The sequence below is a fragment of the Dromaius novaehollandiae genome, chromosome 1 (assembly GCF_036370855.1).
Source record: "Dromaius novaehollandiae isolate bDroNov1 chromosome 1, bDroNov1.hap1, whole genome shotgun sequence".
NCBI classification, from domain to species: domain Eukaryota; kingdom Metazoa; phylum Chordata; class Aves; order Casuariiformes; family Dromaiidae; genus Dromaius; species Dromaius novaehollandiae.
This window is the reverse complement of record NC_088098.1, coordinates 101,883,841-101,898,540: the sequence shown is the minus strand read 5'-3', so window position 1 is coordinate 101,898,540 and position 14,700 is coordinate 101,883,841. Positions and strand designations below refer to the sequence as shown.

The 14,700-nt window shown below is 38.4% G+C and overlaps 1 protein-coding gene across 6 annotated transcripts in view; it reads right to left on the bottom strand.

Moving 5' to 3' along the window:
• EPHA6 (EPH receptor A6) overlaps positions 1–14,700 on the bottom strand; it is a 533,966-nt gene that overhangs the window by 248,585 nt on the left and 270,681 nt on the right. For all 6 annotated transcript variants that reach the window (XR_010392099.1, XM_064522371.1, XM_064522378.1 and 3 more), the window contains one exon: positions 6,300–6,635. Coding sequence is in view for 5 of the 6 variants with exons in the window: in XM_064522371.1 (XP_064378441.1) it covers positions 6,300–6,635 (336 nt within the window). In the remaining variant the exon portion in view is untranslated. The remainder of the gene's footprint in view (positions 1–6,299; positions 6,636–14,700) is intronic.

The window sequence follows — 14,700 nt, the reverse complement described above, 5'->3', positions numbered from 1 at the left end:
CATTGTATAGTGCTGCAAATTAAACCTTTTCAAATTAAATGTGTAATTTGAAAATTGAATATTGTTCAGCAGTATCCTAAGAGTTAGCCAAAAAGTGCAGGAACAAACAGGTGCTAAAGTTCTCAAACAATTCTTTTTTTGCTAGAAATCCCTCTTACTGTCTTCACATTATATTTGGCATGGGCAATTAGACATGCAGTGTCTCTAGCCCGTATCCACCACTTTAATATTTCTCTTCAAATTTTTCACATAAAGAGCACCAGCAGCACTGTTCCACACTGTTCCCATGACAGTACAGGACTTGGTCAAAACATCAAAACAGCTGTAGATGGCAGGTCGGCAGATGTCAGGAATTTCCCATTTATTGTCAAATATGAAAATTCCATGGTATTTCTTTTCTAGGCCATTAATGTGGCTTGAGCTCTGGTGATGTCTCATGCAGGCAGCTTTGTGACTGCTTCATAACAGGCTTTTACGCAACCTGCTATTCCATTTTGACAACCAGTGATGAGAAACAGCTTTTTCTTTAGATTTATAAATAGTAACATAAATAGTTTGGGAGATGGTTTAAAGGGCTTCATCATGCCAGCATACAAAGGGAAATTTTCTTTCCTTTGAAATTACAACGGACAATCACATATGTAGAGGTTTGAGACTTAAGGAAAAAAAAGAAACATGACTTTTTAATTAAGGTGGATGTCAAATGCTACTGTGGGAGCAATTTAGGATGCCTTAAACAAGGCACACATCCTGAATGTACACTGTCATCAGCCAGTGGGATTAATCCTGATAAACTGTCCTGGCAGAAGTCATTGGCACTGAAACTCTTTCCTGACAGTGGGCTGACGCTCTCAACACCTTCCACCCTTCATTGCTGTTATGCTACACGGCGATACGCACATGTTTACTCCTGGGGGTGAAACTGAAATTCTTCCGCGTGTTCCTCAATCCCATGATTTTAAAAGAGTGATCAGAGGTCGCTGTTGCTACAGACTATCCACACTGGGCTACAAATAAGTCTGAAGTGGGAGCAATGAACTTGCTGAAACTCATTTGTAATGAGGAGTTAGATGAGAGGCCATCCCTTGCAGACACCAGCAAGATTTTACCACCAGATCAGGAGACACCTTACCACTTAAGATAAATCTGCAAATGGCTCATGTAAAATACAATGTATTAGACACAGGAAACCCACCAGATTCATGGCTCTTACAGGCAGAGGCTGTCAGGATGCCAAGGCCAGTCAATGGTGGCCTCCATTGGGCCGGCACAGCACAAGGAGACAGGTGTCTAACAGGGTGACAGCGCACGAGCCCAGCCAGAATGACGTCTCTTGTGCCCTGGAGCCTGCCCACTCTTAGCAGGTTCTGAGGACTCAGCCCAGCATCACTCAGGAGCTCCAGGACTGAAGAGGGATAAAAGGAGATTTCTGGGATGCAATGGCAGAAAGAATATCTCTGTGCTGTAAACTTTCTGCCGAGGCAGGAAAGACGTGCGGAAGGAGCCCGCGCATGGACTGATGGCTGCTAAGCATCCCAGGGCTGGACTGTGATTTTAGGGGAGGTCACTTCTGTGGGGCTCACAGCTGAAAAGCGAGCCAGGGGTTGCCAGCCACACAGGCCTGCAGTGCAGCGCAGCGGCGAGGACGCAGTCTGGACAATGAGGAAGCTAAACTGGGAGAGAAACTCTGGCTACGGAGCGCCATTTCTCAAGCGAGCAGCCGAAACGGTGAACTGAAATGGAGCTGGTCGCAACGTGCTCCTGCACTCATGTACTCAGTACATCCCTCATGCCTATACTTCCCCTCGGCACAGTGCAAAGCAAAAAGTCCCCTCTGATCTCAGGTAATGGAACGTATAAATGCCCACTGGGGGAATGCATGTGTGAACTACCATTTGGAAATAGGAACTATTGTTTTAAGCTCTGTTTTGCTTAATTATTCATTATTTACTGCTTAAATTATGCATGAAAAAACCTCAAGTACTTCTGATTTTTCGTTAGGCATTGTAGACTCTAAGGCATGGTAAGAAGGTTATATAGTGAGGTGTTTCCTTCTTCCATTAGTCGTAAGAGAAACATAAATTACAATTCAGTGTATTATTTTCTGCCTCTTTATACAATGATTTAAAGTCAATTGAGTACAATTACTTCATACCTAGCATATTTACTGCTGCATAAAACCCTCTTATCTGACAAAGAAAAGGCACCCAGACACTTTTCTCAGCAACAGTATTGTTAAACATTTTTGATGAGCCTTTTTTGAAAACATATTTTACCTTTCACTTGCTCACAAATTACTTTGGCAGTGATTTGGGAAAGCACTTAATGCGTCCCAATGAGCTTCCTTGAACAGGGAGAAACTTTGCTTAAGTGCTTTTCTGAACAGAATCTTTTTCTGTTTATCTGTCCATTTATCTGAATTTAAAGTACGGATTACTTTGATACCTCAAAACATTTTGAAACAAAGCCATACAAGAACAGCATGTACCTTACTCCCCTCATCTCTCCATCTGCAACATCTAAGCTTCTTAATACATCCCGACCCTTGTTTGCCATGCCTCCCAGACAAGACACAGCATGTGCTGTGGTCATACAGGAATTATATGTATGCTTTTTTACTGGCTGGCCAAAGTACAGGTTAACTGGTCGCCCAGCTGGTGTGTCTAGTGCAGTAAGCAAGCCTAATACACTTGAATCCTGCTTCTCAGGTTGCAGATCCAACCAACAGCTTGGTGGCTGAAAGTGGTCTCACGGCCATTTTCCCCATGCCTGTTGTGAGAATTTGGTATCTCTGAAGTCTCACCCCCCGTCTGCAAACTCCTGTTGGCTGCTGCGTTCGCTGTTCTTTAGGGTGCCTGACAGACAATGTGTCTGCATGAACCCTCTTTCCTTATGAAACCCAGGGGGAAAAAACATACGGATAACACATTTTTTAATATTTGTAAGAAACTAATAACTACAGAAGTCAAGAATACTAGAAATGGGTTTTATATTATTACCCAAACAAACATTTGTAAGTCTTTTTCAGTATTGGTCCAGATCAGGTAACACTTCAGTCATCAAATCATAAGCTGGTTTGCAGGATGTAGTTTGCAAAGCCAAAAAAAAATTACTTTCCTTTAGGTTGATTTTTGTCATTGTTATTACTGGGAAGCGTACTTAATCTTTCTGATGTTAGCGGTTGTTTGTGGAGGTGGTTAGGATTTTAACATATGTGGTAGAGCTCTGTGCATGAAGATGAGCATTAATCACTTCTGAATTGTTTCACATCTACCAGCACATTCTGTCTTTCACATTCTCAGAGTCCTCTGCTCACTAACTGGAGTAGGGTCCAATTCTACAGTTTCTATGGATGCTCATGGTACTCTTCATTACATGAACTTAGCCAGCAAAATGCCAACAGTGATACTTTCTCCAAAAAGAGAGGGAAAACCCTTAAAGAACAAACTAATAATTTTGCATGCTTAAAGAAGAATCTGTTAATTCCAAATAAACGATCAAAAAGAACAGGCAATTAGAGCAAAGTAAATCCACTATGCTTAAAAGAAAATTAAATGCTAGCTCCTTAGCTACTGTAAATTATTGTAGCTCACTGAATGGTCTTGATTTACATCAGCTAAAGATACTGTTCAATGTCCTTAACAATTGAACAATTGTTCAATAACAAGTGAAGAAAGCAATTTATATATTTATAAAGAGACCTACCACTTCAATGCAATGCATATAGCATTAAAAGTATTAAAACATTATGCATGAGAAGATTATATGAACATAGCGTAAAAATTCTGTCCACCTATAATTTATTATACATCTTTTATATTAGACATATGTCAAAGGGAAAAATGGTTTTAAACCAATGATATCTTAAGATTTCTTCTGCTCATTCAATCCTTGTGCACGTTAAGATACTGATTTGTTGTCACTTCATACTTGTGCTCTAATCTTGTATCTTTGGCTTACGTGAACATGTGCACGATCCTGTGACAACATGCAATAAGTGCTGCCTCTTTCAGGATAGCTAAGATTATATGGAAAGACTGCAACAGCTTACATTTTGGTGGTCCAGCTAGAAAATATTTACAACATAAAGGCAAAAGCTAAACTATGGCAAAAGCAAAACTATAAATAGTTAGCTAGTAGTTGGCTACCAATAAAACTAAAAAGGTCACTAACCCTTTTATCTGGGAACTTCAGTGTGGTTTACAACCATTAATAAAGTCTCTGCAATGTTCTGAAGCTTTAGTTCTGTGGCGTCCTATTCTCAGGTCAGACTCCCTAGCTGTCTGCGTACTACCACTTTTTATTCATGACTAAGAGAAGTTCACAAAAAATGTTTATTGTTGTCTCAATAATATCCATCAACCAAACTCCATTATTTTCTTCCAAGAGATATTTCCTATGACTTTATCTTCCTCTCTTTGTCTTTTAAATATACAGCTACCATTTTTATGATTTTATACAACTATACAGGTTCTAAGCGTACAAAAATAGTTTTATCTTTGTAACTACATTTTATAGGTTCCTCCATGTCGTTTATTACAATTCTTCCTCCTGCAAACCTGTCTTTTTATATCCAAATAAACTGACTGATATTCTGGAAATCTGGCCTTAAATTCTCCGAAGCCCTTCCAACAGCATTTTTAGTCATGTAAGAATTATTATAGGGAATGCAAGCAGCCTACACTCTAGAGTTTACTGTCAGTGTGTCACAAATTACCAAACGATTGGTCTTTTCCCCTCTTTTGAGTGAACTGCAGTGAAAATCTATATCCTTATACAGGGAACAGACAACAGCAAAAGATATATTATTTTTTAAAAGCCTATCACTTAACTACACTTTACAAGCTGTGTTCAGACAGCTGTTAGCCAGTTTAAAAATAAACCATATCTCTGGTGACCTCCACCTGTGCCTGGTTGGTGACTTGCATTTAGTACCATGTATCAAAACACCTAAAAATAAGTATACACAGGGGTAACTTCTGGCACCACTTTTTTCCTCTAATGAGAAAGGAAAGGAGAGACACAAGTTTGCAACATGATATATAGCCTACAAGAGCTTAAGACAATTCTCAGTGCAAGGCACATATAATTAGGCATATTATATAATTAGCTCTTCCATTACTACCATCACATGAAGGGTGAGAGAATAGTTTTGGTGCTTTTCCTGATCCACTTTCATGAATATTATTAGTATTGCCATTATCATCATCATCATCACAGCAAGCTGTTAATTTTTGTATGCCCAAAGGCAAACAAGTCATTAGTTACTCACCAACAAAACTACTTGCCCCAGATACACAGGTAAGCAGATTTTTGCTAGGCTGATCAGTGACAGAACCCAGGGCCTTCCTACAGCTGGAACATAATGGGATCCTCAACTTTAGCACTTTTATTAAATACACTTATATTACCACAACTCTGCTACGCAAAACTCTAGTTTTGCTAGCTTAGTTCCTGTTCTCCATCATACAGTTTGGCTACACTTGCAATGTCACTGCACAGTAGGTGAAAACATTTCTGGAACAAATGTCAGCAAGGGATAATTTTGAAATAACCTTGTGATCTACAGTAACGCAAGCCAGAAGATAACACTACTATAGATTGCTTTGCTGTTTGCTGGCAGAGTAAATATTTTTATAGCTGGGAGAGAAAAAAGTTGCAGAAATAAATGACAGAGCTCTTTTAGTTTCTCATGTTTCTCCTACAGGACTGCCCTGAACATGAATTTGAAATATGAAAAAAAAAAAAAAGCTCAAAAACAATAGAGCTCAAAAACAGATAAAAGAATGAAAAATTGTTAGGATACCTCACTTAAGGAAGTGGCGCATACAGATGTTGAAGTATCTTATAGTGAAGCATGTATGTAGGACTACGAAACATGGATACTAAAGAAAATGGGTCCACTTTCATCTCACCTTTGGATTGTGAAATTGCTGGATAAATAGTGTGATGTTCTAGTCTTTCAAAATTGAAATCATAAGGAAAGACTTGGAAAAGGACCAGACATAGACACCAATTCTGATGAACCACTGCTACAGGTAGTCTCAGGTAGTCAAAGCATACACTTAATTTCAAGCGAAGATGTGTTTTTGTGCCCTGTGTAATGGGGGTCTTGGGCCACTGACAAAAGCGTTTAGTGCCCTCTGTCAGCAGAAGTTGAAAGTCCTCACCAAAAGCACTTGCAGCAACCTGCACGACATACTACGTCACTGACCCAGACTCCCAATAAATAACTGATATACCTAATGTATGCACAAACGATTGGGGCTCAGGAGGAGATGTGCAGTAACACAACCTACCATCTTGGTCGGTGGTAACCGTGATAGCCGTGAACTGCTTTGGCAAGAAACTCAGCTCAGAGACGCCATTCATGGCTTCTATTTCGAAGGTGTAGTTCACATGTGATACAAAGTCAAGCACCGTCACGGAGGAGTTGATCAGACCTGTGTGCCGGGGGATGAAACGGATACCTCCACCACATATCTCACACTGGCTGGTGTCCGACCCGCATTTCTTACAGATTACACTGTATGTGAGATCTTTTCTTCCTCCGGTATCGCTAGGTGGGCTCCATTCCAACATGAGAGCTGTTTCATTAATGTTAAAAATTACATTCCTCGGAGCGGAAGGTGGTCCTGCAGAAAAGGAGGGGGAAGCCTGTTAAGCCAGAGTTGTCTGTATACCACAAACCACCAAAAAACAATTTTAAGGCACTTATTTGCAAACAGAAGCTAAAAGAGTCATGGTTCAGTAACAAATTCAAGGGAAAAGTCCAGAATTACCTAAATTACCTAAATTAAAATCCTTGAAAATTAAGCAGGAAGAATAAATGGCAGAAATCATACAAAGCTGAATAATCTAAATAAATTAGAAAGAACTCAGAAATAATTTAAGGCAACATAAAAAATGATTTGGGAAAGTCTAACCTAGACTTGATAACAAAAAAACTGTACTAAATACCCATTAGTCTTGTGGGATACTGGGGTAAAACCTTAACCACAAAATTTATTTCCTTGCTTTCTGTCTAGTGAGGCTGCCTTTGCTGATATTTGTAGTCTTTAATGTTTTATAAGAGTTAAATTGAATAAGTCAGTAAATAGACAACAGCTTTAGAATAAATACAAAAAGTAAAATTGTTTGCATTTATTCTGCAGTCCTTCACTGCTACGATCCCCTGGGATATCTTTGCTGCTGTTCAGCAACAGAGAGCTGGCAACGGGCTAAGAGCATTTACTAGGCACAAGAGACAGTTTACCAGCTTTTCCTTCCCACGTGGACCCTCACAAGAGCATCAGTGCAAGAGTGAAGACATCACCCTTGCAAGCTAACGATGTAAAAGGATGGAGGCAAAGCAGAAGAAAATTCCTGAAGATCATGGCGAGGAACACAAAGGTGGTAGCAGCAAATAGAGTACAGGAAGGCTCTTAGCAAGGAAATAGGTGGCAAAGCTCTGTGCGTGCTTTCGGATGAACTGCAAGTGATCCATTTCGTATGGAGCCTACATTAGTCCAGATATGTCCAACAAGTCTTAAGCCATTATATTGACTTGCTGTGTAGGATCACACATAAAGCATCCGAGGCTTTATTTACCAGTTTCCACAGTCTGATAGAAGAACTTTCTCACCTAATTATTTCCCGATGAGAATTAAGGGATGAAGGAAAGGCAGAAATTGTTAAAGGAAGTCTGAAGAATCTTATCTCCATTTCCCATCATATGCTGCTTCTTAAACTTAACATATTCAGCCAAGCACCTACAGACACAAGGTTTTCAAACATAATTTGTACATCCAACAAAAAACGCTCACAGAAATCCTGTAAGATATGGGGATTTGGCAAAATGCGAGGCCTTATGCTGCAAGTTTTAAATATGTAAGAGGACTGCAGTAAATTTTGACTAGCAATCGCTGTTGTTTTTTTCTCAAGAGTTGACTGAGCATTATATTCCCAGTGCTCAACATAAAATCACAGTGCACTTGGATTGTTTAGTGAATGGTTAGCAGAGCTTTGAAAAGTTTAATCTTGCCTTACAGGTTTTCATGATTTATACAATGTGCAAGCAAGTCTTACCTATGAAGTTTTCACTGAGATACTGTTTAAACTTTGAGTGAGACTTTGAGTGAACATTTTATTGCCTTAGGGACTCTAAAGCAGATTGAAAGATTATAGGAAACATTTGCAAATGTCCTCAGATAATTCTTAATAGAATATATTTCATCCAACAGATTGATTGGCACACCAAGTCCATTCTGAGAGAGTCAGATAAGTCAAATATCATACTGCCCTTAATAAAAACTGTAATCAGAGAAGAACTAAACATAAAATCCCCCCTGATCAACACCTTTGCAAGTTCCAGTTCAACAATTTGTAGCACGAGGCCAAGATCTTGTGCCCAAAGGACTTTCAGATAAATCAGACCTTTGCCTTAGGAAAGAAAATGGCATGATTACTGTATCAGAGCTTTTCTTAATGCTTGATATATAAATGGGGATCTCATATCTCAGCAAATAAAGAAAGTGTTATAACCACTTTTTACTATTCATTCAATTCCATTATTTTTTTTCCCTTAAGATATGCAACTACTACAGCTCTGGTGCTCTGACTGGACTTTTAAACTCTAAGCTATTTGACAGAACAAAAAAGTAATTTAGAAAATCAAGCCTGTGAATAGTTTTGAAATGTGCACCTACAACTGAAATAATTCTGTTTATTCATGTTCTTGTTTCTTAAAGATGATCCTGAATACTGAAACAGAATATACCTTACCAGAAAACATTAATATATCTTTTATTTTACTGATAAAGTATATAGTGGTAAAGATCTATATAGCTATCACTTCATATAGCAGCAGGAATTAATGCTAATTGTAATGCAGGAAGGGGGCAATAATAGTCACAGAAAAACGTCATTATTCACCAAAACCAGTAATTCTAAAGTGATCTTAAGTGTTTACTTACATGGCATAAATGTGGGCATAAAAGCTGGAAAGCTTGCAAAGCAAAAATTTTGTATATGGAGGCATGGGGGATAATGTGAACTAATAAATGTTAAGTTTTTCTGTGAGTTGCTTTTCAACATTTGCACTACATTTTTTCTTTCTGGTATTTACTTGTAACTTTAAAACAACTGAGACTATGGTTTTATTAGAATGATTTTTGCCTTAAGGTAAGCTACTGATGAGTAAGCTACTAGATTTTGAGCACTTGCTAATTAAAATACTTGGAGGTGTTGCTTTGCAATATTAGTGAACAAGAAGGTTTAAAATATGTTGAATGTATTAGTATATCTACCTGTACAGAGTTCATGGTTAGCAGCCAAAGAGCCCCTGACAATAAAGAGAGGTCACTATTCAAAGTATCAAGGAATCATTTAGCTGAAAAGTATTGTGGCTTATTTGTACTAAAGATCAATATTTCTGGATCCTGGCAGAAGATATTTACTTTTGTATTTTCCAGTTTTTATAGACACAGAGAATATGCTGAATATTTCTTTCCTGGCCTTTGGCTGTGACCTTGTGATAATATTGATGCATTTGAAATACTTTAATATGGAAGTATTTATAAATGTAATTTGTTAATGAAGACTAATTATATTAATACATAGATTTCCAATGGAAAACAGTGACCTGGTATAGCCTTGAGGATGCTGATGTGGTCCAAAAGCACCTAGTACCTTCGAGTGTCTCAGTTCTTCGACGCACAGTCATGGCAGAATTACAATTTTCTCAATTTCCCATAAAATTACTGGGAATTTGGACTTCCAGCTACCCTGAAAAGCATTCCCTTAGTATCCTTAGATGGGAATAAGCTAATACTAACATAGGTTCTTTAAGCTCCAGTTCTTAATATTTATGTGCAGATGAGAGGAATAATTATGTTTCCCCTAAAAACAGGCTGTGAGAATTAAATAATGACTAGTCTTAACAAATTCCCACTGTTAAAACCAATGAGGAGTTTTAGGAATATGGAGGATGAGCCTTAATCACACTTACATATGTGCATAACTTTAAGCAGATCAGTAATCCCCTTGAAATAATTGGTAACACTCACGCACTTAAAACTAAGCATGTGTGTAATTGCTTGTAGGATTGAAGCCAATGTTTTAAAACTGGCTTAAATTTAATCCTACTTAAGATATAGATATTATGACAATGGGTCATCATAGTTCAGTTTTTATATGTTACTTGATCACCCTTGGCAGGCCAAAGTGTAAGAGTTACTGCGGACACAGGTGATAAAGAGCCTTTTCTTTCCCTAGTTTTGTCTATTTTAATTTTATGCCAGGTTTTTGCTGTTCTATATAGATGGCATCAATAGACAAATCAACATGGTAGACAAAATAATCTTTTTTTTTATCAGTTTGTACTAGAGAGTGAAGGGTGATATATTTATAATTTGAGACTTAATTCTCAATTATAAGAGGAAACATGAATTATTGTACATTCAGATTTCAGCAAGTAGAGAGAACATTATCAATTATGGTAGGAGTGTCTGAAAGAATATAACTGTCCGCCTGCAAATACTGAAAAAAAATCTGAGACACCCTTCATACTCAAGGCCCCTCATGCCAATTTGCATGACGATTAAATAGCTTTTTAATTGCTGTTAAATTATGCCAGTTAAACTGTGATTTCATGCAAATATTAAGCTGTAATGACATGCAGTGAATCATTTACTAAGATTTAGAACTTGGAACAAAGAGAGACAATTAATTCTAATCCTCAGATTCAGCTAAATTATGTGTCACTGGGCTTTTATGAATGTGGCCTGATTGCTTTGTTATCATTTATGAATTATACAAAGATTATTTGACACATTGAAAAAACTTGGCAGCAATAACCCTTCTGCAGACATCTGTGTGCAAAGCTCTCAGGGATTTCCTTGTGTTGATTTTTAAGGAAAACAAGTATATTCGTGAAAATGATGGATCCTTTCCTCATGGCAAAACTCATGACTCTGGATTTCACGCAACAGAGTACAGCACAGTTCAGGCGGATGAGCATTAAAAAAATACAGCTCTTCCGCTTCTGAGATAAAACACAGCCCAAGTGTGAACAATGTCTTTTGCTTCATTCCAGGATTATAATGAAACAAGCATTTCTGCACTTTCGGTGGAGTCGATGTCTTATGGGGAAGCATTGCCCACGCCAAGAGCAACAGAGCCGAGTTTATGCCTCAGGCGGTGTTTCACGTGCCATCTTGCTTTGTGTGTCCTCTCCCTCCAGGAAGGTGAGGCGCATTTTACCCTTTGTGGAGGAAGGGAGGAGCAAGGCAAATGCTGCCAAAGTCTAGCGAGGAAAATGCAGCATTTTAAATACCACTGTGTGATGACTGTCTGGAAAACACTTTGTTGCTTTTTAACGGAGAATCATCAGTTACAAACTATTGGATCCTTAGAAGTGTGAGATATTTGCCTACTGAATTCAGAGAGCAAGGCCAGAAGTTAACCAACATGTCTGAGAATACTGAGAATCAGCATTTAGGTCCCCTGAGTTCACAATTGCTTTTTTATATATATACATACATATATATGGTAGATACACACCATATATGGCACATACATATATGGTGCTGATCAGTAACGTCATTTGATGTGGAATGCCATATTACATTTTTTCCTTCTCGGAATCACTTATTCCTTTTTCTATGAGGATGTATGTGTGAAGAGTTTTCTCATGATAGGAGCCAGAGACTGCAAAGCAATACTCCAAGTCTGAGCATAATCATAAAATGTAAGCAGATATACATTTAAATAACAATAGATGCAGTAGCGTTAAAGCCTTCAAGAACATTGCTTGATTTTGATGCTGACAGACAGCACTGGCTCCCTGTGTAGTCCTTAAAAAGTTTCAGTATAGAGAACATAGCTTGTGGCAGAGGTTATTGAACAGTACGTAAGTTTGTTGGGTTCAAAATTATTTAAGCACAACATGAAAAGAGATGTGTTCAGACTCAGACACTCAACATAAGCTTGCCTGCCTTTGACCTTGAAAAGATGGATCAATTTATCCAATTACGTTATAGTGGGAAATGTTAGAGTTTATGTACAGAGTAATCAGACGGGGGATTAGATACGCTGCTATTTGTTGCTCACTGTGTATGCAGAGATCACTGATAGAGTACTCACATATGGCAAAGAAATACAATAAGGAAAAAGTGTAGCAGCAAGAGATTGATAACAACTGCCAATCAAATGGAAAAAGGCTAGGAGAAGGAGATTAACAATATATCCTAATGTAATTTTCTTTCCTCTTATTAAAATTAGCATTCTATTATGTTCCTCTACAAAGTGCACACTTTTCTTTTATAAAATGCAGTTATATGAAGTAAAAATGGGAACTGTACAATTTTTGAAAAGCATACAGTATGCACTTTCACAGAATTAATGAATTTAGAATTTGGAGCTCAGTTTGAAAAAAATGGATGCTCGAAGCTAAACTCTTAAATTCATAGTCTCTTAAATCAAGGTCCTTTTTTTCCATACTGCTGCACATGCAAGTTTTCCAGTAGCGAGGAAAAATTCTGGAGTGAGGAATATTTTCTAATCACATATAAGAATGAAAAGAGAAGGAAAATAACATATCTACCTATCTTACACATACTGCTTTGCAGGACTTGGGAAAGCAAATAAAACAGATATGAAAACAGTTGGCTCAAAACATTAGCATATGAAGAGGTTTGTAGAGGGAATCCACTGTTCATTCTGTTTTTGATTCAAAAAGCAACTCCCATTTAAGAAGTCACAAGAAAATTTTCTAAAATCACACTTCAGGATACAAATTTGCAAATAGTCATCAAAGATGAAGAACTGCCCCCAAAGTGATTATGTAGATGAGGCCTTTTTATACTGCACAGCTTTGTCTCTTTATTAGTTAAATCTGCTCATTTTTCTTCTAACTTTTGAACTCCACTTACTACAGTAAAGCATGACAGTTTGGAGGGAACAAGCTAAATTCTACTCTGTCTCGTACACCACCAGTCCCACTGTTTATTAAATTTAAATTAGCCACATCTGTGCGGACCCACCGAAGGCAGTGAGGTTGTATTTATGACAGAAACATATTTTTAATAACTGAAAGCATAATTTGAAAGCACTGGGGCTAAAGACACCACTTAGGGAATAATTTGGCCTGCAGATTCTTCATTACTGATGATGTGCAAGAAGATAAGAACACAGTCTGCTTGTCAGTCTCAGCATCGTTTGCAGAGCTGACAATTAGTGAAATAATCATCACTGTAGGTATAAGATGAATGCACCTGCTGCTAAAGTCAATGAAGTACTGATACCTATCTATCTATGCTGAATGAGAGGCAATGCATGATGGCACTGCACCAAGAGCAAGGCAGAAACTGGAATGTGGTTCACTGCCTCCCCAGGAAATATAGGGCTCTAGTACCCCTGTTGTGGCCGATTTCTTCCCTGTCCCCATTCACTCAGTTGATTTGGCTGCTGTCTGCAGCAGGAAGGGACCTTAGCAAGTCTCCCCTGCCAGTTTTCAGCCAAGGCGGCTCTCAACATCCCTCTTCTGCTGGAAAAGAGGAAGCAGCATGAGGGCATTGTAGGTACCTGCTCCCTGGTGCCACAGGGCTCTCGTGCTCCTCCCTACCTTATCAATACTAACGGCGAGCTGGGCTTCAAACTGAGCCCTGAAAGATAATTTTGGAATCACAATGCCACATGAGACTCATTTTTCAGAAAAGAGCTGTCTTTTGGAGATGAAAAATCAATGAATTGTAAATAAAATGGAACAACATCTACATAATGCGTGAATAAAACCGTCCTTCTAAGCAAGAAACTGTCAAGAGCGCCTGGGAAGCATGTTAGTTCTGTGTGTAAGTGTTAACGCCCCGTGCTTAGGGCACTCATTTGAGTGGAATTATTTGTAATCACCATTTTCCTATGGAATGTCTAGAAAAACATTGTTTTCTCCTATTTTGTGTGAAAAGACAGGCTTGTGTGCCCTGCTCCCGAGTGAGCTGACAGCAAAAAGGGTCGGTTGGACTGGAGTACCTACCTCTCTGAACCCTATGGGCCATACGTAGCTGGAGGTTAGGACTTAACCTTCCCCTCTGACAGCCCTATGGCTGGACTAAACAACTTTCTGCTAAAGCCCCTTGGGTCTGCGAATGCCATTTGTGGGAGGCATCGCTCCCATTCAGTGGACATGAAATGTCTAGATAATTACCTCAAGATTGCAATGCCTATAACTACGGCAATCAGCTCCTGATCACCTGGTGTATACCCAGAATGCCCAGGACAGCACCACAGAGAGAGACCAGTATGACCACTGGAAGCAGTTCATTTCTGCTAACGTGGTTTCATCTCTTGCTAGAGTCAGCCTGGATATTTCTACATGATGTTGCCTTATTCGGTGTAGACGTACCAAACTTTTGACTGTGCATTGCTGGTTATTGCAACTGTACCTTGTTTTTATGGTTTTATGCTTATGGTTTTATCCCAGTGAGTAATGAACGGCATATGAAAAATCTAGGAGAAATGTTTTAATAATTGAAAAGAAAATTTATGTTTTTACAATGTTTCTAGACATGAGCAAATTGATGAAGTAATAAAAATATCTCTTCTCAGCCAGAATTTGTGCCCCTAGCTTGCTGGGCATCAGTTTTGTCTTAAAGCTGATTTAGATTAGTCAAAGATAACAAACAATTATCTTCTAAAAATTATGAAAAATCTAAATAATTTTCA